This window comes from Microchirus variegatus (assembly GCF_963457635.1).
Source record: "Microchirus variegatus genome assembly, chromosome: 4".
Lineage (NCBI taxonomy): Eukaryota > Metazoa > Chordata > Actinopteri > Pleuronectiformes > Soleidae > Microchirus > Microchirus variegatus.
The window spans coordinates 16,169,495-16,196,749 of record NC_139805.1 but is presented as its reverse complement, the minus strand read 5'-3'; the positions used below and the strand labels follow the sequence as shown (position 1 = coordinate 16,196,749).

Here is a 27,255-nt window from a genome sequence, read left to right as displayed (position 1 = left end):
AATGGAATTTATTCATCATTATAGTTTTACTGAGTGGGTTCACCTCTTCGTCAGGGTTCAGAGCAGGGCTAATGGCTATATCCTCCTCCTGCAGCTGCAGCAGCCTGCAGGCCTGTCTGTCTGTCTGTCTGCAGCACTTTCTCTGCACTGGTTTTGGGACTTGTGTGGAATGGGAAATTCCTGAGCAGGATGTGGAGTCACTACAGTGCTGTGAACCCACACTCCCTCCTGTGACACCACAGAGTTAGAGCTGCTGCGGCTGCATGAAGCACATCTGGAGAACAAATAAACACAAGGCGCTTATTCCTCCACATCTGGAAATCGATTTGTGTCTCCATCTACTACTACGGTGTCTTTGTGCGGATAATCTATCCCGGGTAAGTCTTTTTAATTTTTTTTACTAAACTTGTGAGTTACATCATGATTCTTTAAATTTGTCCCACAGTATTCTTTATGATTATTCTTTGTTTGTTGTCTTAAATGTGTTCTTTAAACACCGCTGCAACTTATACACTTTAACATAAGTGACGTTATAAGTTGACAAAAACAGTTAACTTTAGCTGAAGAGCAGCTGTGTTCCAGTTTCTTTTGTTCTGTGCAGACAGAGCCCTGAGGGATGATGAACTTAATAACAGCCTGCTCTTACCCCTCTGTTGTTCTGCCTGCTTAGACATGCACTGTGTGTGTGTGTGTCTGTGTGTGTTACTGTGGAGTACAGTATGGAGTATATAATGTCACTGTGAACTATTTGCTCCCTGCAGAAGTGAACTGGACTTGACTCTATGACTCGATTAACTTTGCTGCCATTTGATGGGATGGAAATGCTTTTATAAACCGTTTTCCTTGATGAAAGTTCAATAAAAACACGTCTCCTCTTCCCTCTCCACGTGCAGATTTTAGGTGATGACTCACCTGTGGACTCTACTTCCAGCCCTGCTGCTGGTTTCATCAGCGACAGAACCTCTGAATGGTACTGAGGAAACTGCAAATGAAATCCTGAATCAGACAGTGGCAGTATTTGTGGAGAGCCAGGTTAGTGTGCAACATGGGTGTTTCAACACTTGGGTCTTGGGTCAGGGTTATAGGCATCGGCAGGTCTTTGTGATCTGTGTCTTTGAATAAGTGACAGCTTAATCACAGGCGATTAGCTGTGATTTGCAAAACTCGTCGGCGAGCAGATTATTGGGCTGAAACGGTTGATGGGTGAATGAGATTTTAGTTTCCAAATTGCTACACAATTGTCTGTAGAAATGATGCAATCCCAAAACTGTCATTGTCGTGGAGCCTCTGCCTCGGTTGTTTTGCTTTGACTAGCAAGGCAATAAGAGAGATTCAGGTACATCCATAGACTGTATACACTCTTAGAAATAAGGGTTCCAAAAGTGTTCTTCTACAAGGGCTGAGGTTCTACCTGGAACCATTTGTTTCTGAAAAACCCTTTCCCGAAGAAAGAGTTTTTCAAGGGTTCTTGGTAACACTAATGGTTCCAGTAAGAACCATTTTGATCCAGAGAACCCTTTAAAACCCCTTTCCTGAATAAAGGGTTTTAAAAGGGTTCTTGGTGGAACCCTCCAAAAGGGTTCTCCTATGACGACAAGCCAAAGAACCTTATATGGTTCTACTTAGCACTTTTATTTCTAAGAGTGTATAAAAATTGGATGTGGTCTTCCAATGTTTAAAAGTGAAGCCTAAGAAGTAGGATGGAAGTCATAGAATTAGTAACTAGTCGGGGTCAGTGGCAGCAAAAATAACTCAGTTTGAAAGGAAATGAGCCTGCCTCTCACTTAATTTACGACGTTGTGTTCCTCAGGGTTAATGGTCTCACTCACTACTTTCCGGTGTTCTTCAATATAAATCCTGTAATTAATGTTCCCGTTTAGAGTAAAAATAGATGATAAAGCGCAGCACATCATCCGATAAGTGCCTGGTTAGTGGTTACAGATGACTTCTGTGCATTTGTTTCAAAAAGTGATAAAGGTGCTGGTTCAATCTTGAATCTCAAGGCTTTATAATGGATTTATTTTAACAGTCTATGTCTTTGTATCCCGCAAACTTCCCGCAATGCGATGGCATTGATTACAATCAACTGTTGATTTGTCTGCTTTACAATCAGGTGATTGAGAATGCAATCGGAAATCTCAGTGACGCTACACCGAGCCACACACCCACCACATGTGAGTCACACTGTCTCATTTTTATACCTCTAAAAAAAAACACAACCTTTTTTTGACTTACATTTTCTTCCTAAAATCCTTGTTTTTCTACACAACAGCTGCTCCTTCAGCCACCACTAATTCTCCAAGCTCCAGTCTCACTCCTCCATGTCCAGGAAACCAAGTGATGCTGGAGAGCAGCTCTGGATGTGGCTGTCCATCTGGCATGATGTTGGGGGTTGGAGACAACAACTGTACCTGTCCTGTGGGCTACATCATGGAGGGACCTGCTGAGTGTAACGGTGAGAGCAGGGGTGACGATCGACAGCAGAAATCAGCCTCTTAAAGATGCTGCATGCCGTGTCGGGGAGGGAAAAAAATCAATAAAATCATTACTGCGTTTAGTTTGAGGGAAGACTTTAGACAGATAATGGTGGACAGCCGCTGAGATAAGGTGCAGTGAGCGAGAGAGAGCAAATAAGAAATCATTTAAAAAATATATTAATCCCAGAGATGAAAGGAAAATATTCACTGGTAATATCAGGATATTGAATGAAATGTGGAGAAAGTAATCAGAAAATATGCATTTCCTATTACATCTGTAAAGCACATGATTCCAGAGCACGTGTCACACGTGTGTGTGCGGCGCACAGATGCTGAATGATATTTGCTCTCATCGACAGATACTGATGAGTGTGAAGCAGAGGGACCAGGACCGTGTGGTCTTCATGCCAGCTGCACTAACACGCCTGGCTCTTACTTGTGCAGCTGTCTCCGTGGTTACCTGATGGCTGCTGGAGGGTGCCAGGGTTTGTCAGCATCTGTGTGAAACACTATTTTTGTGTGTGCTAATGTGGATTAGAAAGGATGTGTTCTGTGTGAGTGTGTGAGAGCATGTTGAAAGGAGAGTTTCAGAAGTGGTAACCTGTACCATGCAGCCCCTTGTGGTAATGTTCATGGAGCACCGTGTGCTTTTTTTTGGGGGGGGGGGGGGGGATTCACAGATGTAGACGAGTGTGCTCTGGCTGCAGTGACGGGCCTGCAGGCGTGCGAGGGTAACGCTGAATGCACGAACACACCTGGTTCCTTCACCTGCTCATGCCCTGTAGGCTTTGTGGTGGCCCTCAGTGGACGAGGCTGTCTTGGTGAGACTGATGTTTATGACTATGATCTGTTTTCTCATTTTAGTTCAGGGGTCATATTACAACGCAATTTGATCTCAAGTGGGCCAGACCAGTAAAATCATAGCATAATAACCTATGTACAACAAGATCTCTAAATTGTTCCCTTTGTTTTACATTTAATGAAGTATCTTTTTACAAAACTTATTATGAACTACCTGAAATCTCTTGAGACAAATAAATAAAATTTCTACAACGTACAGATCACAGTGGATCTACAAAGGCACAAATATTAAGTCCCAGGTACCTGAAACTGACAAATATTAGGGATAGACCGATTATCTGCGCCGATATTCGGCATTTTGACGCATATCGGCATCTGCCTTTTTTTATTCCGATGGCGGAGAGATCAATTTAACCCTTTTAAAATTTCAGTAACTTTATAAGCGATGTTGCTGACCCTGCGACTCCCCGCTCTTTTTGTTTTTGTTTGAACTTAAAACAAAGATAAGTGAAAGATAAAATAACATTTCAGTCATATTTTAATTTTTGGTAACACAAAGAAAACTTTAGGGAGCTATTTATTTGTTTAAGTTTTCATTTAACTTTATAAGACCTGCTGCTGAGCCTGGGAGCTTCGTGCATTTTTTGTTAGAATTTTAAAACAAAGATGTCAATTGTCTAAGAAAAAAAAACCATTTAGCATTTTGCAAATCAGAGAAGATTTAATAAACTGCTTATAGGCATTTAAACGTTAAAGTGAAGTGTTATTTATTTTCACTTTTACTGCAAATGAATATCGGCTCTAAATATCAATTATCGGCCTCCTCGACTACTAATTATCGGTATAGGCCCTAAAAAAACCATATTGCTCTATCTCTAACAAATATACTATTTCACATTATGGTCAGACTGTAATCATAATGTGAAATTTAAACAAATTCATCCTGCGGGTTGAATTGCGGGATGGATTTGGCCGGTTGTGGCCCATGGGCGGCTCTGCTTTAGAGCACCTGTACTGAGCTAGTGAGGTGATCACTGGTGGTGCTGCAGTAAAAACACAAGTTTAAGGTACAGTAGGTAGATGATATTTTACCATTATACATCAGTTTAATGTAAATCATATACATAATTATACTGCCCACATTCACAAATCACATTGTGCATTGTTGGGCATAAATAATCCGAACAAGTAATCTCCTAAGTAGTGTAAATGTTAGGCAGCTGTGGAGCAGTGGTTTGATCCCCAGCTCCTCTATCCTACTACATGACTGTGATGCTATGAATGAAAATGATAGACGTGTGATAGAAAGGGCATTTATGTATGAGCGACTGTGAGAAGCATTTGCCGTGATCGACAAGACTAGAAAAGTGCGGCGTAATAAAACAGAACATAATCATAATGTAAATCAAGTGATCTGAGAGATCTGAGTTCTGTCTGTGTGGTGTTTACGGGAGGCTTTGAGCAATCACATCACAAGAGAAATGTGACAAAAAGAAAGAGTGTAAAAGGGAGTCAATAAATGCAATTTAAGGTGTCAATAGGTGTCAGAGTTTCAGAGATGGAGAGATTGCTTTGGGGTCTTTTGACAGAGAGCGGCGATCCCAAAGCGTTGGTATTTTAATAACGTGCAGATGAAACTCAACAACCTGACTACTGCATCTTAAACAATAGTACTATTACTACTAGTATTTATAATAGAATAGCAAGTACACTACTGTTCAAAAGTTTGGGGTCACCCATACAATTTGTTTGTGTTTCCCATTAAAAGTCACACTTTTATTCATCAAAAGAGTTGCAAAATGAATAGAAAATATAGTCAAGACATTGACAAGATTAGAAATAATGGTATTTTTTTCAAAAATAATCATTTTGCCCTTTAGTCAAAGAACCATCAAAACTGTTCTCAGCTGTGCTAACATCATTGCGCAAGGGTTTTCAAGGGTTTTCTCATCATCCAATAGCCTTCTAGCAAACACAATGTACCATTAGAACACTGGAAATGGGCCTCTATACACCTATGTACATATTCCATTAAAAACCAGACGTCTGCAGCTAGAATAGTCGTTTACCACATTAACAATGTAAAGAGTGTATTTCTGATTCATTTAATGTTATATTCATTGAAAAAAAGTGCTTTTCCTTCAAAAATAAGGACATTTCTAAGTGACCCCAAACAGTTGTGTTTATCTCTGTTCCATATTTGACATTACATTTAACACAAATAATTAACATATTAAATACACTGAAACCCGTACACTGAGATGCTAACAGATTCAAACAAAGACTGTAAAAATGAGAGCTTGTTTTCTTCTCACTGCAGATGTGGACGAGTGCAGCTTCGAGGAGCAGTGTGGCCGTGAGCTGGGTAATGTGTGTGTAAACACTCCTGGCAGCTTTATGTGTCAGTGCCAGCCGGGTTTCAGAGCTGTGGCGGCGACTGCCTGTGTCGGTGAGTGTGTTGTTAAGCCTCGCCGCAGCAGCAGGATAAGACTCAAGTCCAGATTTATTGTGGTATCAGTTTTTCATATTTCACCGAGGTCGCCCCAGATTTAATTACTTTGTGCCTGACATGGAGGAAGACTTAGTGCAGGGATAGTGAGCATCAATCTGCTGCTTTCCTGCTTTGTTTCTTCTATCTTTCTTTCAAAAAAAGTAATTCCTCTCCTGTCGTCCTCTCAAACCATCCTCATTCTTCTTCTTTTCTGCTGGTCTGGCCCCTCCTGGGTCCTGTGTGTCAAGGTATGATGACATTTCCATGTTTAACACATGCTGCTTACCACATCATAAACCGAGATTAGGATTTTTAGAAAAGATCATCCTAAATTGTCATTATTGTATGTATTTTATATTTCTACCATGCTGTCATAAATGTATCATAAAGCTGGACAAATGGGAATAAAATCTTTGTGAAAAGAAAATGGTTTGTTGCATCACAGCAGCGTCCCACACATCACAGGGACAACATTTCACACCACTTATGCCTAATAAGGACTTGATTGAGTTTGGTGACATGAGAATTCATCGGTAATTCTGTTAGTTGCAGTTAAATGAGGAAGGGCACGCTGCACAGATGCTCACAGTCGAGCATGTCACAGTGAAAATGTCTTATTCCAAATTATCACAAAGTAATAAGTCAATTAAAAACTCCTCTCTTCCTCTGTCTCTCGCCTCTGTCCCAGATGTGGACGAATGTTCAGAGAGTTCTGCTGCGGCGTGCCATGGTCAGGGTGTGTGTGAGAACACGCTCGGGAGCTTTAAGTGTGTTTGTCGTCTGGGTTACCGGGGAAACGGCACACACTGTGAAGGTAAGCAATTAGTGCTGACTTCGCTCCATGGGAAAACTCCTGTTTCCTGTAGACGGGGTCAGCTTTGTTGTGTGTGCGTGTGTTTTAATGCTCACTTTTTTTTTGCCTTCCCTTGAAATGATTGTAAAGTGGAAGAACAACAAAGCAGAGGGTTTGGACGTGATATGAAGAAAATACAAAATGCTGTGTGTGCTCCCTCTGTGCAGATGAGAATGAGTGCGCGGTAGGGCGTCACGGGTGTGATACCAACGCTCGCTGTGGCAACATCATCGGCTCTTTTTTCTGCCAGTGTTACCAGGGCTTCAATGGAGATGGATACTCTTGTTTTGGTGGGTAAGCAGTGTGTGTATTTATGTATGCATTGAGTTTCCCCACAAGGGGTGCTCACTGTCATTAAGCTCCATTCAATGATATATTCAGCAGTGTTCCAGCATCCACTTGAGCACGCCGTGCTCACTAGACACCAGTCCTTTAAAGTGTTGCTCTTGTTTACAGACGTTGATGAGTGCGCGGTGAACAATGGCCACTGTGGACACAACTGCACCAACGAGCCAGGAGGGTACAGCTGCCAGTGCGCTGCCGGGTTTCAGCTGGACCAAGATGGACACAATTGTACAGGTACAACACAGGCTGGGAGTTAAAGGGGACATAGTATACCCTATTTCTCCAAGTTAAACTAGTTCCCTGGTGTCCTAATGCACATGTCTGTGACATGTTTTGGTTAAAATACCATAAGGATGAAGCACCACAGCAGTTTAATCACTCTGCCAAAACAGCCCTGTTCAGAACGGTCTGTTTAGTAGTATCTCTTTAGGTCCACCTTAAAAAAAAAGTATAATGAAACTTAATGAACAGGAAATGACATCAGCCACAGAGGCTACTGGGAGCTAACAGCAGTCAGCATTTGGAAAAGTGATCATTTGCAGGCTCTAGCAGGCACATTGCTGTCATATATAACATGTATCCACTGGACAGATAAATCCTCTGAGGCTGGAAGTTTGTGTAGAACTCTGTGCTGCACTATGGAGCCCATAACTTTTTCGGATACCGTTGCCCTCGCCAGCACTCTCGCGTGTTTTACAGACAAAGCAGAGCTCCGCGAGACAAAAATTCCAGCAATTTAGCGCATTATGACGTCCCAGTGAGCGCGAGAGTCAAAATCGCATGCTTTTCGAGTCATCTTTTTTCACACTTTGCCGCCTGATAGTGCCTCCAGAGTCCCAAATATAAGGATTTAAATGATTAAAAAGTTGATTTCGTTTAATATGTCCCCTTTAACGTTATCACCAAGTGTTTGCCAATGAAACACCAAAAAAGTATTTTCACCTATGAATTTAAACTTTCAAATTTCAAATATACTCGGTATAACAGGCGAAATTTAATATGTATAAAAATAAAAAAGATATACAGGTTAAAAATAGGGTTACCACAGTAGTGATAAAATTTGAATATTTAGCACACTTATTTAGATAACCAACAGGTCACCTTTAATAGTATAGCACATTTTAAACACATGGAATTATATTAAAAGTGCTTCCTCGGATATTATGTGTACCGTATGAAGTGCTGGCGTGGTCTTCTGCTGCTGCTACTTCAAGGTTTGATGTGGTGTGCTTCCAGTTTATGGTCTTTTGCGTCCCTTTGTTGGAATGGTTTGTTCATAGGTCGATTAGTTCTCATGCTTTTATTTATTTATCTCTGATGTACAGCACTTTGTTTCACCTGCTGTTGTTTTTGTGTGCTTTATAAATAAAATTGGATTGGATGGGAGGTTATTGGAGCTTCTATCATCTCAAACCAGTCGTGCCATTCTCCTTTGATCTCAGGCATCAACAATGCAGTTTCGCCCCAGATAACTATTGCTCGCTGGATAGTTTTTTCTCTTTTGGATCATTATCTGTGTAAACTCTGGAGATGGTTGTGTGGGGAAATACCAACATTTCTGGAATAGTCAGACCAGCCCATGTTCAAAAAGCACTTAAATCACCCTTTCTTCTCCATCCTGACACTGGTTTGAACTTCAGCAGGTCGACATGTAGACCGTGTCTGAATGCATGTGCAGCCATTGACAGGTGCACTTAAAGAAGTGCTAACTTTGATTAAAAAGCTGTTTGACTTTCACAATTTGAGACGAAGAGGCTCAAAAGCGTCCAATGATAGGAACAGTTCAATGAAAGAAAGCTAAGTACATAAAAGATGTATAGAGATAAAAGTACAAGGTGCTGACCTTCACATTTACTGTCTTGCCCAACAACCTTTGCAGTCTGTGAAACAATTTATAGTTTTTAGAGTGTTCCTGCTTTCAAGATGAGCCCCAATCTCTACTTTTCACTCCACTAAAGTGCACTTCAGAATCACTGTGTGACTCACCAGTAGCCAAAGGAAGGTGTTGTCTCCGTGGACCAGTGCATTATCTTCAGCAGCCAGTGCCACTTTTGGTCTCTTAAGCCACCAAGCTGTCTCTTATTAACTTGTCATCTGTTGCAAGCCCCACTCACCTGGGCCCTCCAGGCTTCTTGAAAGAAGCGAGAGTGACTTTCATACGAGAGAACACTGTTCAAACTGAACTCTGAATGAGTACCCGTGCTGTGCTGTGCTGTGCTGTGCTGTGGTCATAGTCATGACAAAATGTCTCTGATCCCCCCAGATGTGGATGAGTGCTCAACACTGAATGGGACCTGTGAACACATCTGTGTCAACGCTCTTGGATCTTTCCAGTGCTCCTGCAAGCCCGGCTATCAGCTGCACATCGATGGCCACACCTGTGTGGGTCAGTCACTGCTGTTTATTCACTCGATTCCTGCCATTTTGGATCAGCGTCAGCTGTTTACCAGCACACAAATGAGGAAATAACAACCTCCAATGTTTGTGTGTGTGTGTGTGTGTGTGCACAGACATTGATGAATGTAAACTCCAGAATGGTGACTGCTCCCATGGCTGCACCAACTCTCCAGGAGGACACGTATGCCACTGCCCTCCTCCTCTGCTATTAGACACTGACAACCTCACATGCAGCAGTAAGTTTCTATCTATCTATCTATCTATCTATCTATCTATCTATCTATCTATCTATCTATCTATCTATCTATCTATCTATCTATCTATCTATCTATCTATCTATCTATCTATCTATCTATCTATCTATCTATCTATCTATCTATCTATCTATCTATCTATCTATCTATCTATCTATCTATCTATCTATCTATCTATCTATCTATCTATCTATCAAATCCTTTAATAATGAGAGGACTATAAAATATTATACTCGTCTTTTTTCACCACCTGAACAGATGTTACGTCGTGTAAGTTGAGAAACGGCGGGTGCGACCACGCGTGCACCGAGTGGGCCGAGGGCCACGTGCAGTGCAGCTGTCAAAGAGGATGGAAGCTGGACGAGGACCTGAGGAGCTGCTTAGGTGAGACTTCATTTTCACTCCTCACACTGCCACCACCTTTGTTAATTTGTTCCTCTGTTCTGGGCAGTGATTTTCTATATTAAATGTCACAGAAAAAAAGGTGTTTATTGTACAAAGTTTTTCACAAAGGATTTTGGGAGCAGGCGGTGTAGTGTAAAATGAGGTTACACAGCAATCTTAGATTGTATTTTTTTTTAAAGATAAAATCACATAGAAACTGTAATCCTTCTGATAGTATCTGTTTTTTTGATATTATTATTATCTTTATTTGTTTGGTAATGACTCATCTTTGCATCCATTTTGCCCTCACCAGACTGATATCAAACAGTTTATCTGGGGCCAGTCTTTCTCCAACCATCATTTGGATGCTTGTGCAAACTCAGTCTAGAAGGAAACTAGAAGGAAACTGACTTACAGACTGATCTTCCAAGTTTTGTAGCCTCTGCCTTTTTCACTTTGTCTTTGTCCTTCGTCATGAGATGTGAACGAGTGTGGCGACTTTACAAACGGAGGCTGCGAGCAGCTCTGTGCAAACCATCCCGGTGGCTTCAACTGCACATGCAGGGAAGGCTATGACGTCCGAACCGACGACCTCACCAAGTGCCAGCGTGAGTCCGTCAACATGTAACGACGGCGATGAATCAGAGCATAAGCAAAAAAAATGACTCTTCTCTTTGTCCTCATCAATTATTGCAAATATGATTCTGCTTTTCCAGCTGTGTGTGACCCTTCCTGCCAGAACTATGGAGTGTGTGTGGCCCCAAACAGCTGTGACTGTCCTCCAGGTTACCCTGGTGTGGGCTGCTCAGGTACAAATGTCTACAAATATGAGTAGATATAGCATATAAGAGATAGGCCGATACGTTTTTCTCAGGGCCGATACCGATACAGATTACGAGTATTCATTTGCAGTAAAAGTAAAAATATTATTATGTATATTATATAATATAAATCCTGTCTGGGCTTAGTTTCTGTGTTAAGTTTGATACTGACACTCATATGTGTGAGTGCTAATGGGTGAAATTGAAATAAATCCATAATGCTCTGTGTGTTTCAGCCATATGTTCACCGCCCTGTGCCCATGGAGGCACCTGTATGCGTTGGAACAAGTGTTTGTGTTCGTCTGGTTGGACCGGAGCAGGCTGCCACACGGGTAAGTCCCAACCTCTGATATAATGACTGATCCACTTCAATGTAAGCATGCACTGTCAAGTCATAATGGATATATATTGATATTTATTAAGATGGGTAAATAATGGTTATACAAAAGAAACAACATAGATCTACTAAGCAATAATAATGCCATAAAGTCATACTAATAGTAATATTAAGTTATATAACAAAGTATTATGAGGTTAAATTTGTAATCAGAATATTCATGTCATGTTGTTTCAGTTAGAAAGATATTCACAGATTCAAACTTCCACGAATAATAACATTCAAACGAAACATTGTTGAAGCAAATGCAAGACATATTTTGAATCCCTGTGATGTAGACGATAATCACTATCGTCACTATAATCACTATATTTCAAAATAATGTCTTTGATCGCAGGAGTTTGAATCTGTGAATATCATGTTATTATGTTTTTTTTATCCACTTTTAATTTATTTCAGTTGTTTTTAGGTGCATGTTATTACCTCTTGTGAGATTTCATGCTTTTTATTTACTCTGTGTTTTATGTATTCTTCTGTACAGCACTTTGGTTCACTGTGGTTGTTTTAAAGTGCTTTAAAAATAAAGTTGGATTGGATTGGATTTACTCAACTTCAGTCATCATGATTCCTTGCAATGCCAAGCTTGTGAGACTATCTTTGTAGATCATTCCTAGCCTAAGTAAAACAATTGCACGTTCTCTGTCCATTGTGCAGCTTCAGCCCTTTTGTGCCCTGTTTTGCTTATGCAGGTCTCAAGGTAATTCATGAGAATGCGTTTTTTTCCCCCATGTCATGTCTGGGGCTCTGTACAATATGAACTGTATGGTACAATTATTATCTTAATTTTCCAACTTGGTTAAAAATACAAGTTTTCCTGTTTATTTACTCTTTATCTTACTCTGCTGTTCCGTCTCTGTCAGCCGTGTGTGAGCTGCCCTGTGCTAATGGAGGTCGCTGTGTGGAGCCTGATAACTGCCAGTGTCCCTCTGACTATACCGGCACTCAGTGTCTTTTGCGTGAGTCTGTCACATACAATGATAGAAAAACAAAAAAAACAAACATAGATTGCATAACTAAGATTTGGGTCCATGCATGTGTCTGCAGCTCTGTGTACTCCTGCCTGTCAAAATGGGGGAAGATGTGTGGATGTCAACAAATGTGCGTGTGTCGATGGATGGCAAGGAGCTCGGTGCCAAATAGGTGGGATTCTGCTCGCAAAACAATTCTATTTTTTTTAATTACTTTGATTGTGTCATCTGACAGGGATGATCCATGTGAGCTTGTTACATCTCAGTTAACAGCATGTATTGACACGTATGGAGGATGTTTAGTTATGGCTTGTTTCATTTAAAACACATTAAAACAAACAATTTCACAAGTCTAAAACAAGCAGTGACTGACAATAAAGAGACATTTAATAATGCAACAGATATACAGAACACATAACACAACTAGACCTCCGCCAAGGCAGCTCAGTGCCTACAAAATACACCCTGCCACCCTCTACGAAATGAAATCACTTGTTCCTGGTCCCATTGCAGACATTTCCTTAAAATTCATCCAAATCCGTCTGTGACTTTTTGAGTAATGTTGCTAACAGACAGACAAACAAGCAGACAAACTAACTCCCACGAAAACATATACCTCTTGGCGGAGGTCAATAATGGCAGCAAACCTAAACGTATTAACAATATGAAAAACATGATAAAAACCAAAAGGATCCTGCTCTCAAAATCCTTTCATCAGTAGCAAACTATCTTCACGGATAAAACTGTAACAAATAAAACACCAGTTTACCTCTAATAGTTCGTTTTTCACTCATTGCATCGTTTAAAAAGGTTATTATTGAGAAAGATTAGTCACTGCTTCCTAATGTTATGGCAGCCAGTCAGTGGTGATGTGTATGTGTGCATGTTTAGCATAAAGAGTCACTGATAAATAGTGAACTAACCCCTAAATGAATTGTTAAAACTGTGTTTTCTTCTCTGTTTTGATCAGAACCTGTTCAGTGTCAGAAACCGTGTAAAAATGGTGGCGTATGTGTCGGCCTCAACAGGTGCAGGTGTGCCAAAGGATTTACTGGGAACCTCTGTGAAACAGGTCAGTGTGTGTGTGTATGTGTGTGTGTATGTTAAAAAAGACCACTGTGTTCATTTCACATTAAGAGCCTGAGCTCTGTGTGCTGCGTCTTCTGTAGCGGTGACCACCCCCTGTGTCCCACCCTGTAAACATGGCGCCACCTGCAGTCCACACAACACCTGCACCTGTCCAGAGGGAACTGCAGGTCTGCGCTGTGAGAGACTGTGAGTGTGAGCCACATCGGCAGCAAGAATCACAAAGTTTGAAGCTTGTTTAAAATACACTATACATTAAGAATTCTGAATGTCTGACCCACTGCTACTGTCACAAAAGCAACAAATATATATTCTGTACAATAATAATAACAATGTACCTGATTCTAACGGAGATGTTTTCTCCTGTGTTCTAGGACGTGTCCTGTAGTGACCACAGTCGTCAGTATGGCCCGTGCAGTGAGAAAGGCCTTTAGGGAGAGCTATGTTGACCGCTGTGGACCACTGGGAATTCAGCTTTGCACGAAATACAGGTTACCTGTTTTTCTTACATTACACTCTCATACATTTCTTGTCATCTGATCAGAAGTAACCTGACTGTTGGAGTTTTATCACAGAGCTGTCATGGAAAAATAAGTATGTCTGCAATTCAGAAATAAACATTTTTTATAACAGTACTACTAGTTTTTCTAGATATTGAAGGGTTAAGGCTTATAACAGTTTAATATTTGTGTCACAATAGAATTTTGGAAGTGTAATCATCTTTTTTATTATAATAATAGTACACTGTGCATGGTTGTATTTGCAGAATGAACCAGGCCCGCGTGTACCTGCAGGCCTACAGGGTGGGCTACAAAATTCAGTGTCCGGAGAGGAGTGGCAGATGAGATCAGTGGAGGAAACATCCCGTGGCTTCTCTGTGTGGGCAGCGTCATCTTTAAATCAAGCCCCCATGTCTTTATCTAAGTTCTGTACACAATCATTTACTGTTTACATTTCATATGAAATATCCCTTTGGTAAAATAATGTACAATCGTTTAATTATCTCTACTGTTTTGTTTTTTTCAGTATATGGCAGCTGAAGTTGGTTAAATTTACATTTTGTTTTACCAAAAATGTGGTGTCAGTATTTTTCATATTTTTTACAGTCTACGACCTCGTTTTCTTTCCTCTAAAATGACTTCCAGTGAAAACGCTTGTGCTAACCCTAACCCAAGAGTTCACTCGAAGGAATGATTGTAATAATGAAAAAACTGTCACACAAACCCACACTACACACAATGTTACACTAAACGACTGACTGGACCATCTCTGTAAAAGTGTGTGCAATCATCCAACTAAACAAGACAATACAAGTACTTTGTCTACATTTGTGCATGAGATTCGTTTTGAAAAGTCTGTGACTATATAACATGTTATTGCTCTTATCTACACAGAGATTGAAGGTGAGTGGATTGGACTTCACTGTCACAGTAGTTTAGGAGTTTTAGTGAGTTAGATAAACACTGACTTTAAATAAACACAAGCAGACCCAGTATATCTGTGCACATACAAGACATTTGGTATATCACTTTTCTATTATGCTGACCATAAGAAACTGCAATGTAGATAGATATTACATTTTTTTTTTTTAAATAGCATTTTTTCATGGTTTAGGAAGAATATTATCCAATTGTAAAAAAAAAACACATTTCTAATGTGATACTGTGTCAGGCAATGCCTATCTTTATTATGTGATGTGTGGTTAATTTCAGTGCATCCTAAAAGCTTCACGATAATGCTTTATATTGTATTTCAGATCAATTTAATATTGAACTGGAAACTGATTGAAAGCTTGAGGACATTGGATGGGACTGGAAACCTTAGGTTTTAAATTAAAATGGCTGATGTATGGATTTACAAAGACGTGCTGTAAAACACATAAATGCAACCGCTTCATAAAATTTCACTTTGGAAAATTAAATTTTTCACCTAAATATGTCCCATTTTATATCTGAAAAGGGGTGTGTTCTTCTGCCATCGTCAACAAATGCACGTAATGAACGTCAACTCTGTTTTCAAGTTGCAGTTGTCATTATCAACCGGTAGAGGGTGACACTCTGTTTATGAGTTACTCACTGATGACTTTATAGGCTGTTTATATAAGTGTTTTGTGAATCATTTACTGTAAGATCGTGTTGTTTCACTTAAAAGAAGTCATTCCAAGTGTTATATCACCACTGTTGCACTCACTGTAGACAAACAGCACATAACATTTGGTTTTTAAATGTTCATTCATTAAAAGAGTCAAACATTTTTGGATAAAATAGGAAATAACTGGATGCTTTTGCAACCGATGTAAAATATATAATATATACAAAACAACACTGGGAATTCATGGATAGGGATGAGGATAAACGTCCTTATGTTTACTCAGTGTAGAGTGAAGATTCTCTACCGCTGTGTGGTTGCTATGGCAACCTACACCAACAAGTGTTGCTTACTCGGCTTTCACTGTGAGGGCCGACGTGGACTTGACACGAAACATTGTCTTTCCTCCTCAGTCCTGGAGCCTATGACACGATGGTGAGTACGACACTATACTAACAGTCAAAGCAATAAAGTAGCAGCCAAACGAGAGCATAAGAAGAGAATTCAGCCATTCTTCTTTGTTTTTTCTTCTATATCTTCTTTTCCTTGCAGCCTCCCAAAAACAAAGGCACGAGTAAAAAGGCTGCAAAGACAAGGACGCCAACACTGATAGATGGACTGACCAAGGAGGAGCTGTCCAAAGAGCAGGTCAGAGCTGGACTATGGGCATTTTTTAAATTGTATTTTACTTTGAAAAAAGGCTTTGGAATACATTAAAACACTTGTGCTAAGTCCATCTTATTAGATAAGAACCCATAATTAGACGATAATCCCAAACAGATCATCTTGGTGTGTATCAATCTGGTGTCAGATGCTGCAGGTTTAATACAACACAATACTGACCTTAGTTTACAGATATTTTAGGACTCTGTCAAAGTGTGAACACATGAGTCCAATGTTGTGCAGGCTGGGGTCACCTCCTCTCTGAGGGTGCATTTGAAGGCCAACTGTGCCACAGCACCATGACTTGTTTGTCCCATTTCCAAGGCTCCTTCCAAAAAGGTGTCCTTCCATCCTAATAAGGTGGATCCTTTGGATCATTATATGGCAGCAGAGACAAATTACAGCGTTTGACAGGAAGTACAGGTGAGCCAGAAACAAGAAGTCCCATTTTAATCGATAGATACCAGCCTTTAACCCTTAGAACACAGAGCATTTAGGCTGCGTTTTTCCATTCCATCCGTTACAGAGGTGATAAGAATGTGCAATATAGAGTGTCTTATCCTTTTTTTTTAAAGCACAACCTATAGGCAATCTAATGACTGATGACTTTTGTTTCAGCAACTATATAAACACACCTGAGCAAAAAGTACTAACATTTAAAATGAAATGTGTGAGATTTAGAAATTTCGATTAGATTAGAGCAGGGGTCACCAACTTTTCTGAGACTGAGAGCTACCTGAAGGGTAAAGAATAATATGGAGGGCTACCATATTAACATTTAATGTACCATTTTTTATTTTTTTTTACCATTTAAATGATTAATATTATGTTTTCAATTGCATACATATTAATTCCAGTGCTTACTCCTAACGATTATCAGTTTTTATAAACAATATCAATGATATTTTACTGAGTGATCATATGGATACATGCAAGTGAGGCAAGTGTTGGTGACCCCTGGATTAGAGACACTACTCCCACTAAAAAAAAGTTTTGACTCAACAACACATAAAAAGACGGAACAAAATGCATTTTGTAAAGCCTGAAGGATAGACGTGACCTGTAAACACACCTATTGTGTATTATTCCTGCGGGAATTTACTCAAATAATGAATTAGTAAATACATTGGAGCAACAGCAGTAACATGTTAGTGACGTCCTCCACAGAGTAGACTGTCTTCAGCCTAATGTCGATGAATATGCAGTTACTGCTAGAAAACCACAATTCTGTTTGTCAACATTTCCTCAAAATAAAATTATGGATTATGTACTGTATCTATACCCACACATTACACATGCCAAGATTGTCCTCGAGACTTACCTTCAGAGCTACAGCAGACATTAAAGTTGATATTAATTATAAACCACTGCACATGAACATTGTGTTGGCACAGATGCAGCAAACACTAAAATATATTTTGGTGTATTCTCAGCTAAAGGAACACATCGTGCGCCTTCGAGAGGAGCTGGACCGAGAGAGGGAGGAGAGGAACTACTTCCAGCTGGAGAGGGACAGGATACACACCTTCTGGGACTGCACAGAGAGAGAGGGACAGGAGGTCATGGCTCAACTGAAAAACATGGATAAGGCAACTGAAGAGGATGAGTGGCGCCATCAAGTGGAGATCAAGGTGAGGGTTCGAGAAAGAGCTGTAGTTACTGCTCAGTATCAAGAACTGAATTTTAATTTCACGTCTTTATTGAGTGAGCTGATCACTGACAGTCACTACAGTCACTCTGATGACTGCGAGGGCTTGTCTGTACTAAAAAAAAAATATTGATTTATTTTTTGCCAAAGAATCAAGCTGCACAACAAACTACTGTGGTTTAAAGGGACCTACATGTAACATTTTTCTCTAAAATACTAAAAGAGCCCATTAGGAGCAAATCTCCAGATTCACTCCAGTCAGTGAAAGGCCCATAAATAAACTCTGCTGCCTCCTGAAGACTTTAAAATGAAGAAAGAGAATATCTATAAAGGCATTTGATAAGATAAGATAAGAGATAAGAGAGCCCTTTATTCGTCCCGCTGTGGGGAAATTTACAGCATTACAGCAGCAAAGACAGTGAATAATAATAATAATAATAATGATAATAATAAAGTCAAGGATCATAAATAATAACCATGCATTAACAAGAAAAGTACACTTTAAAAAGATATTAACCCTGAGACTATGTACTATGTAAGATATACCTAACCCATAGTCCCATAATGGGGAAATGTATTGTCACAGCAGCAGTAAAGATAAAGGAGATACATAATAGAAAAAAGAAAAGTATTGCATATATATATATATATATGGAGAGAGAGAGAGAGAGAGAGAGAGAGAGAGAGAGATTTTTTTTTGATTTTTAAAAATAACATTTATTTACATTTTTCTACATGGAAAAAAACATTAATTCAAGGAAAAACTTCACATCTAAAAGATTAAATTAAAAAATGTGCAAAAACCAGGTCATTATTTTTAAGACTGCAGATTACATCATTAAAACACCATTGATTTTTAAAAGTGTCTAAATCTTTTGTCATTTTATAAAAAGCAAATTCTAGCCGTAGTCTTGCTTTGATGTTGCAGGCTAACACCGCATTGACCTCTTGACCTTCTTTGTTCTCCAACTTGTTTTTCCTAGTAACGTAAACAGCAAGCTTTGCTTCACCTAAGATAAAATTTAAAAGCTGCCATTTAACTTTGTTAGTTCTGTTAAAACCAACACCAAGAATAAAAACAGACAGAGAAAACTTTTCATTAAAAAGGCTAAAAACATGAGTCAGTAGATTAAAAAGAACAGTGAGCCTGCAACATTCAGTAAAAATATGAAAAACAGTTTCCTTTAAAACACAGAAAGGACACTTGTACGCAACAGTCGGGTTAATCACAGTGATGAAAGCATTGGAGGCTATAGCACCATGTAAAATCCTCCACTGGAGGTCACCAGTCCTTTTTTTGAGGGGAGGTTTATAAAAACTTTTCCACTGTGGACAGATGGGGTTTCCGCCCTTCAGTCTCTCTGTCCACACAGTGGATGGTCTGTCGTTAAGCTTGTTCTTGTGGATGGCCTTGACACAGTTTATATAGAGGGTCCTTTTGTCCGCTTTCTGGAGGCTCAGTCTCTCTGGGTTGTGTGGAGTCAGTAGGGGGCCACTCAGCTCACCAACATCAGGGCAGAGGTCGAGATCAGGGAAGCAGTCGAGCTCGTCCGGCACAGCGGCCCCTCTACTGTACTCCACGATGAGGCTCTTCTCCTTTCTAGAGAGCCTCTGCCTCCAGAGCTCCAGAATCCTCTGGGCCATCCTACAGGAGTGAAGATTTAATAAAATCGCCAAAGCTTCAGCGTTGTTGATGTTAGGTCCTGCTGTTTTGATGAGCCCCTCCAAGCACACAGTTTTTGATTTTTTTAGGGCTGCCGTCAGTCCAGGAGTGGCATCAGTGCTGACGTCCAGCCTCGCTCCGTGGATCAGTGGTTCTTTCAACAGCCAGTGCAGAGACTCACACCTTTTCCTTTTGCAGGTAAAAAGTGCCCAGGATTTAAAAACACCCTGATAAAATGGAGGTAAAACCCTTAAATTTAGAAATTTAGAATCAGTTAAAAACAGAGCAGCATCCAGCCCTAGATTATTAACACGTCTGAAGATGCAGCTCGCCGCTCCTCTCCAAACTAAATCTATTGGGCCTGTTAAAAACCTTTGAGTAAACTGGAGCCTGAAGGTGGCTGTTCTACTGGCCAGGTGGATGAGGCCCTGTCCCCCCTCCTCTCTGGGTAAAAACAGCACCGCCTGTGGGACCCAATGAAAACCATTCCAGTAAAAATTGATCATCTTTGCTTGAGTTTGAGCTAAAAAACCGGGGGGAGGGTCCACACATTTAAGGCGGTGCAATAAAAGGGAAGCCACCAGATTATTTAAAACCAGAACCCGGCCTCGATAAGACATCTGAGGGAGCAGCCATTTCCATTTGGCTAATTTTCCTTCTACCTTTTCTGTGGCACCCTCCCAGTTCTTCCTGACCACTGCGTCATTGCCCAGAAATACGCCGAGGTATCTTAGGCCGTCTGTTCTCCAGCTTAGGTTCTGGGGGAGAACTGGGGGGCCGCCACGCCACTGACCAACAGCAAGTGCTTCACTTTTATTCCAGTTTATTTTTGCTTTTGAAATAATTTAAAACGTTTTGGTAATGCTGTTTAAAAAGTCAATGTCATTTTGGTTTTTAATAAAAACAATGATGTCGTCTGCATAAGCAGATAAAACAATGTGTTCATTAAAACCAGGTAAAACGAGGCCATTAATACTGGTTCGTATTTTTTGTAGGAGGGGTTCGAGGGAGAGTGTGTAGAGCATGCCAGAGAGTGCACAGCCCTGTCGGACACCTCTACCCACTCTGAAAGGCGCACACAGACTACCATTTATCTTCAGCAAACTCTCAACCTCACTGTACAACACCTTGATCTTAGCAATGAAACCGGCGCTGAACCCAAACTTTCCCATGGTTTTCCACAGGAAGTCGTGTTCAACGCGGTCAAACGCCTTTTCCTGATCTAGTGAAATTAGACCAGTGTTTAAGCCTAATGAACTGGAGACTTCCAAAACATCACGAATTAGGTAGATGTTATCTACCATAGACCTGCCAGGTACACAGTACGTCTGGTCCCGGTGGATGACCTGCTCCATAGCTCTTCCCAGCCTGTTAGCCAAAGCCTTGGACAGAATTTTATAGTCAGTGCAAAGCAGAGACACAGGGCGCCAGTTTTTTATCTCCTGCAGGTTTCCTTTTTTGGGCAGGAGAGTGATCACTGCCCTTCGGCAGGACACTGGCAGAGAACCCATGACCATGCTTTCGTTAAAAACATCTAAAAGATCCGGAGCGAGAACAGTCCAAAACGCCTTAAAAAACTCGACTGTTAGGCCGTCAATGCCCGGAGCCTTCCGTCCCTGCATTCCCTGCAGAGCGGCGTGAAGCTCACCTATCTGCAGCGGTGCCTCCAGCTGAGAGTTCGTCTCTTCAGACACCTGGGGCACCTCACTGCAGAAGCTGTTGAACAGTTGTTCGTTCTCTTCGAGTTCAGAGGCGTAAAGTGAGGAATAAAATTGGACTGCTCTTCCCCGAATTAGGTCAGGTTCAGTCAGCTCCTGCCCTGTGTCCGAAAGCACTGAAAGGATCGCCTTCTTCTGTCCAAGCTTCTTCTCCAGGCCGAAGAAGAAGCTAGAAGGAGCATCCATCTCAGAGATGTTTTGGACCCGGGACCTGACTAATGCACCGTGCACTTTTGTGTCCAGCAGGTTGGCTAAAGCCATTTTTTTGGATTTGAGGACGTCAATATGTCCTCGATTTCCTGTGGAATCACTCAACGATTCAAGTTCCACTATGTTTATCTCCAGATCTTTAATAGATCTGGTGATGTCTCTGGTGACATTGAGAGTATGCTGTTGACATAGAAGTTTAATCTCTGTTTTCCCGCGGTCCCACCATTGTCTAAGACAATTAAAATCACTCTTTCTTTGTCTAAAAACTCCCCAAAAAAACGTAAAAGCATCTTTAAAACTCTTATCAAGCGTCAAAGCAGAGTTAAAATGCCAATATGCGCTTCTTGGTGAAGTCTTTTTTAAATAAGTGTGACATAAAATCAAAGAATGATCGCTAAAACCAACCGGTAAAATCTTACACAACTTAAACACATTAAAATGGTGTTTAAAACAATAAAAACGATCAAGACGGGCTAAAGAAATGATACCTTCTCTGTGGTGGGACCACGAGTACTGTCTGGAGTCTGTATGCGTCCTTCTCCACACATCCACCAGGCTGTGAGCGTGAACGAGCTGCCTCAGAGCGTGTTGAGAAGCTGGATGCGGCTCTGCATGATTACGATCTAAAAACTCATTTTCAGTACAGTTAAAATCCCCACCCAAGAATAAAAAATCCTCCTGGGAAATGTTATTCAGCTTATCTAAAAGCTTGTTAAATAAGAGTTTTCTCTCTGCACCGTTGTTGGAGGCATAAATATTGATAAAATACACAGTAAAATGATCAAAAACAGCTTTGGCTAAAAGGAACCTCCCCTCTATAACATGTTCGACCTCCAGGGAAACAGGAGAGAAGCTCCTGGAGAGCAGGAGGGCGACTCCTCCACTGGTGTTGGTGCCATGGCTTAAAATAATGTCACCTTCCCACTCTCTGTTCCAGTTTACCTCCATGCTTTCATCACTGTGAGTTTCTTGTAAAAAGAGAACATCAGTTTGTTTTAAACGAGCGGTTTCAAAAATAAAAGCTCTTTTTTTGACGTCTCTGGCTCCGTTAACATTTAAACTCCCCACCTTTAAAAACGCCATAAAGAGTAAGAAGTTTAAAATGCCAAATAAAAACAACTTAATTAAAATTTGAAAACATACTTTTGTCAATGTCGCCATCAAGATGTTTTCTGACTTTGCGTACAAGTTTCCTTAATCTGTACACTTCTTGATCAGTAAAAGCAGACTCCCCTCTGTTCTTCATGTGGAATCTGGCTGAGTCACAGAACATTTCCAGATCAGGGAAGTATTCGTTTATGTTAGGCTGTCTCATATTTTTTGTTTCATAGAGAAACAGGCTAATCATTTTAGCAGAGTAAAACTTTTTTTGTTGACTGCTGCTTAGTTTCAGCAGTGTTGCATCACTGCTGTCAGACATATAATCACCTTCACTGTCACTGTTTGTTTGTTTCTGATCACTCAGTCTACTGCTCTTCCTTTCACCACACACATTATTTGCTTTTGCTTTTCTTTTAGTTGGAGTTGGTTTAGACATCACTGCCTCTTCTACCATCTCCACATCTGTTCGATTATTTTGTTCACTTTCTTTATTCAACTGTTCCTCATTTGTTTTTTCTTTTGATTTCTCACCTACCTGTTCTTCATCTACCTGATCCTCACTTATCTGTTCCTCACTTACCTGATCCTCACTTACCTGATCCTCACTTGTTTTCTCTTTTGATTTCTTATCTACCTGATCCTCACTTATCTGTTCCTCACCATGTTCCTCACCTGCATGTTCATCACCTACCTGATCCTCACTTACCTGATCCTCACTTACCTGATCCTCACCTGTTTTCTCTTTTGATTTCTTATCTACCTGATCCTCACTTACCTGATCCTCATTTAATTTTTCTTTACCTACCTGATCCTCACTCACCTGATCCTCATTTAATTTTTCTTTACCTACCTGATCCTCACTCACCTGATCCTCATTTAATTTTTCTTTACCTACCTGATCCTCACTCACCTGATCCTCATTTAATTTTTCCTCACCTACCTTATCCTCACTCACCTGTTCTTTTTGTGCCTCACCTGTCTGTGTCTCACTCACACGCACACCAGTGTCACCAGTCACAACACACTCACCTGCATCCATGCCACTGACTCCACTCTTATCTACATCACCCTGTGTTACACCAGCACCGGTTTTTTCCGCAGCGCTACCGGGTCGCTCAGTCGCAGCTCGTCCTGCGGTCCCGGTCTGCACCGTAGCGATCGACTGCCAGGGCGCGGTCCGCGGAGCGGCAGCGGCTCGCTGCCCAGAGGCAGCGTCGGTGGCATTCTCCCCATCTGAAGCCGCCCCTGCTCGGTTGGGGCAGGTTCTAACTGTATGTCCCTCTTCGCCACAACCAAAGCATTTCATTACCCTGGATGTGGCGAAGAGGACATAATCGCACTCATCTACCTTTACACGGAAAACTAGATCCAAATCAGCATCGCGTTTGTTCATGATCATGAAGAGTTGTCTCCTGTGGGAGACAACATGCTTCAGCAGGGGCGACTTACAGCCGATACTGATCTTTTTAATTGGGGAGACGATTTTACCATGCCGTGAGAGTTCTCGTGACAGAAACTCATCAGAGATAAACGGAGGGACGTTGGATAGAATTACCTTTGTGGCAGGTAGTGACAGAGGCTGGACTGGAACGAACGTGTCTTTAAGTGTGATTCCCATTTCTATGACCCGGTTCGCCTTGTCCACCTGATCTAAAAACAGGACCACCGCACCGTTCATCCGCGCCAGAGACTTGATGCTGCTGTGACCCACGATCTCACCCACAGCCAGACCCACGTCCTCAGTACTGCACGCAAACCCGGCAACAATTTTGATGCCGTGTTTGCGTGTCAGTCGTGACAGGTTGTCACTGCTGACAACCATGTCGGCGTCTGAGACGCCTGCAGCCACGAGGCTGCACACACAAACAAATCACACACACACACACACACACACCTAAACCAACAGTGAACCCCTATAAACACACCTTATACCATTAACTGTGATACTGTACAATATTACCAGACAAAATTAGAGCTAGAGAAGAAATTTGACAGAAAGTCAATCGCACTCTCGCCAGACGCTCCGCACACACTCACTCACTCAGAGAGAGAGAGAGAGAGAGAGAGAGAGAGAGAGAGAGAGAATGTATGATAGACATTAAGTTACCAGAATATATACAGTATGATATTTACAGTATAAACAGGATTGAAGATGAGATACACATATACTGCATGTGGGATGAGTAACATGTGGGTTGCTTTATTTGTCTAAAGGTAATAAGAGACAGATGTGAAGGAGATGTTTGTGTTTGGCCTTCACATCATCCTTTAAGTCGGTGGAAATTGCACGAGTGGAGGAAAAAGACGATCGACAGCTGTCACTAAATCTCAAGTCTCATATATAACCAATATCATCCGTGGTGTTAGCAGATGAGTGGGATCTACACTTGAAGCTTTTAATCTTGTTTGCAATTAGAAAGTCAGCGTGAGTCAGAAAGCTCTTTGGATTTTTTGTTTTGTTTGTTTCTGACACTAGTGAAACAGGAATTAAGGAGGATACAGGAGACAATATCTATATCACGTTTTACCACAACAGAGACACAGAGGAGATGTTAACCAATATAGAGAAGTTTTTGTCACATCTTTGCATCCTTTGAAGTATAACTCCACACAGCTCCAACCTTTTTTGGCATATGGCAAATATAATCTTTAACCCACACAGATATACTTTAAAGATGCAAGACTGGATCAAGCTGCTGAATATCTGCCCTTTTCCTGGTGAGAGTAGGACATAAAGACATCCTAATACCCACTGCAGCAACTAGTCATAGATCAAAACAGAATTAATTTCATACTGCACATTTTTTTTTTTACCTTCCTCACTAGGTGTACAAGCAGAAGATGAAGCACCTCTTGTGCGAACACCAGAACACGATCACAGAGTTCAAAGCGTTTGATTCTCTCTCTGCTGACGCTCGACAGAAAGAGCAAGAGAAGCTGGAAGTGAAGCTTCATAAGGAAATGAAGGCCACCATGGCAGACATGCTCGTCAGCAATGAAAACCTCTTCAAGGAACTTCAACTGGTTTGTAATCTGAGATGTACTTCTTTCAAACTAGTGGTTTTCTCCACAGTATAAATACTGGTTTCATTGTTGTCTGAACAGAAACAACATGAAGAAATGTCTGAAACAAGGGACAGATTTGAGACGCAGCTCACAGGTAAATAAACAGTTGCAACGTTGAATTTCAACCACCATGACACTACAAACTACATGGGTGCAGTTATTTTATGGTGGCGGTTTTTGAACAGAGATTCGAGCCACTAATGAGGAAAAGATGGAGTTACTGTCAAAAGAGCTGGAGGAGCAGAGGAAAAACGAGCTGAGTGAGAGAGAGGATCACTGGAACAGGCACATTGCTGCTCTGATAGAGGACCATAACAATGCTCTGAAGGCTGTCAATGAGTGTGTGAGTGACATCCCACAGGTTCTGGATAATTGTGATTCACTTAAGGTAAAAACTGAAGGTTTTTTAAAAGATCTAACATGACCACAAAAATGCCTGTCAATGAGCTTGTCTTTATCAATGTCCACCAATCTATGGTTTGAATTTGTCATGATTGTTGTATAAATTAATGTCACTCGTTCACATTGGCTTTTCATATAGGCACAAATTAAAGAGATGAAGATGCAACTGAAGAAGAAAAAGGACCTGATCCCCGTCACGCTAGATAACAAACATCTTGCCGAGAGCCTCTCGAAAGTCAAGGAGGAAATCGCTGAGAAAGAGAAAAAAATTGACAGAATGAAAAAGGTTGTTTCTGTTTTTGTTTTTTATTATTATTATTATTATTCCAGCTTGCACTTCCACTTTAAATATCTGACTGCAAATGACGTGTAGTGTAATACTGTTCATGAGCTCATTATCAAACAGTAGTTATGACTGTTTGTACAACGCAGATTCATTCTGACACCCATCAAAAGCTCAAAGAAGCACAGCTGAGTGATCTGAAGAAGAATCACGAGGCAATGAAACAGAAATTCAACAAGGTAATTTTTAAGATGAATTCGATCCACATTTGGTTACTTGTACTTATTTATGTGATTGTTATTGTACGTGTATAATGTGTGTGTGTGTGTGACGCAGCTTCAGCTGGAAAGGGATGAGCTGCACAAGACGTTCCCTGAGATCATTGAGAAGGAGCGACACAGAGCCGGTCTTAAGAGCGCACTGCTGGAGACAAAGCTGAAATCCATGACTGACCACCTGGAGAAGACGCACACTCAGCTCCTCTCTGTGCTTTCTGCACCAAACATGGACCAAACAGCCCTTTATGAGCTCACTAAGAAAATTGAGGTTGCACCGTCTCCCTCCTTCATTCTTTGTAATCGTTTATATGTTTTGCTGCAACATCATTTCACTTGAACTTTTGTGCTTCTCACATGTAGGAAAGTCTCGACTCAAGTAACAACGCTATTAAGGACTCGGAGTTTAAAAAAGCAAAGATTTCCAAGGTTAGTTTTGAATTTGAATTTGTAGTAATATTCATATCCATCCATCTTCTACCGCTTTATCCTCCACATGAGGGTGTGTATGATATTCATATATTGATGGAAAATGATGTGTCTTGCAGGCACACGAGGATGTGATGCTGGTCTATGAAACAAAGCTAAGGGCTCTTGGTGTCCCAGTTGAAGAGACTCTTGGGATCAGTCTGGCTGGAAAAAGTCCTGGACAGACTAAAAATCAGCCAAAATAGCTCACGACTCTGCATGCAAGCTGAGAATGAGAAACAGTTGATCCAATCCACTGAAGCATCTACACCATTTTACAGTCTCTGAATCTTAATATGTTCATATTATCACCCATTTAATAAAGTTGTTTAGATTGGTTACAAAAGAACATTTGTGTCTGCTTTCTGCTTGAGATTTAGGAAACCCATTTTTATT

The 27,255-nt window shown here is 40.8% G+C and overlaps 2 protein-coding genes across 2 annotated transcripts; both read left to right on the top strand.

Annotated features, from left to right (window-relative positions):
- Positions 1 to 903: 903 nt before the first annotated feature.
- On the top strand, positions 904 to 14,394 carry LOC310926080 (uncharacterized protein; the record flags this gene model as incomplete). Its single annotated transcript, XM_083888180.1, has 21 exons — positions 904 to 1,032; positions 2,114 to 2,174; positions 2,273 to 2,455; positions 2,837 to 2,962; positions 3,158 to 3,298; positions 5,599 to 5,727; positions 6,458 to 6,583; positions 6,790 to 6,912; positions 7,079 to 7,201; positions 9,231 to 9,353; positions 9,478 to 9,600; positions 9,877 to 10,002; positions 10,482 to 10,610; positions 10,719 to 10,811; positions 11,060 to 11,155; positions 12,081 to 12,176; positions 12,265 to 12,360; positions 13,159 to 13,260; positions 13,358 to 13,463; positions 13,649 to 13,765; positions 14,041 to 14,394. The coding sequence occupies 21 exons, from the start codon at positions 904 to 906 to the stop codon at positions 14,117 to 14,119; spliced, it is 2,427 nt and encodes an 808-aa protein (XP_083744306.1). The 3' UTR covers positions 14,120 to 14,394.
- A 1,214-nt stretch (positions 14,395 to 15,608) lies between these two features.
- On the top strand, positions 15,609 to 27,065 carry LOC310926079 (dynein regulatory complex subunit 4-like; the record flags this gene model as incomplete). Its single annotated transcript, XM_083888179.1, has 12 exons — positions 15,609 to 15,649; positions 15,776 to 15,797; positions 15,915 to 16,010; positions 17,459 to 17,656; positions 25,192 to 25,389; positions 25,471 to 25,525; positions 25,617 to 25,819; positions 25,973 to 26,119; positions 26,266 to 26,355; positions 26,453 to 26,662; positions 26,755 to 26,820; positions 26,940 to 27,065. The coding sequence occupies 12 exons, from the start codon at positions 15,609 to 15,611 to the stop codon at positions 27,063 to 27,065; spliced, it is 1,452 nt and encodes a 483-aa protein (XP_083744305.1).
- Between the last annotated feature and the right edge of the window lie 190 nt (positions 27,066 to 27,255).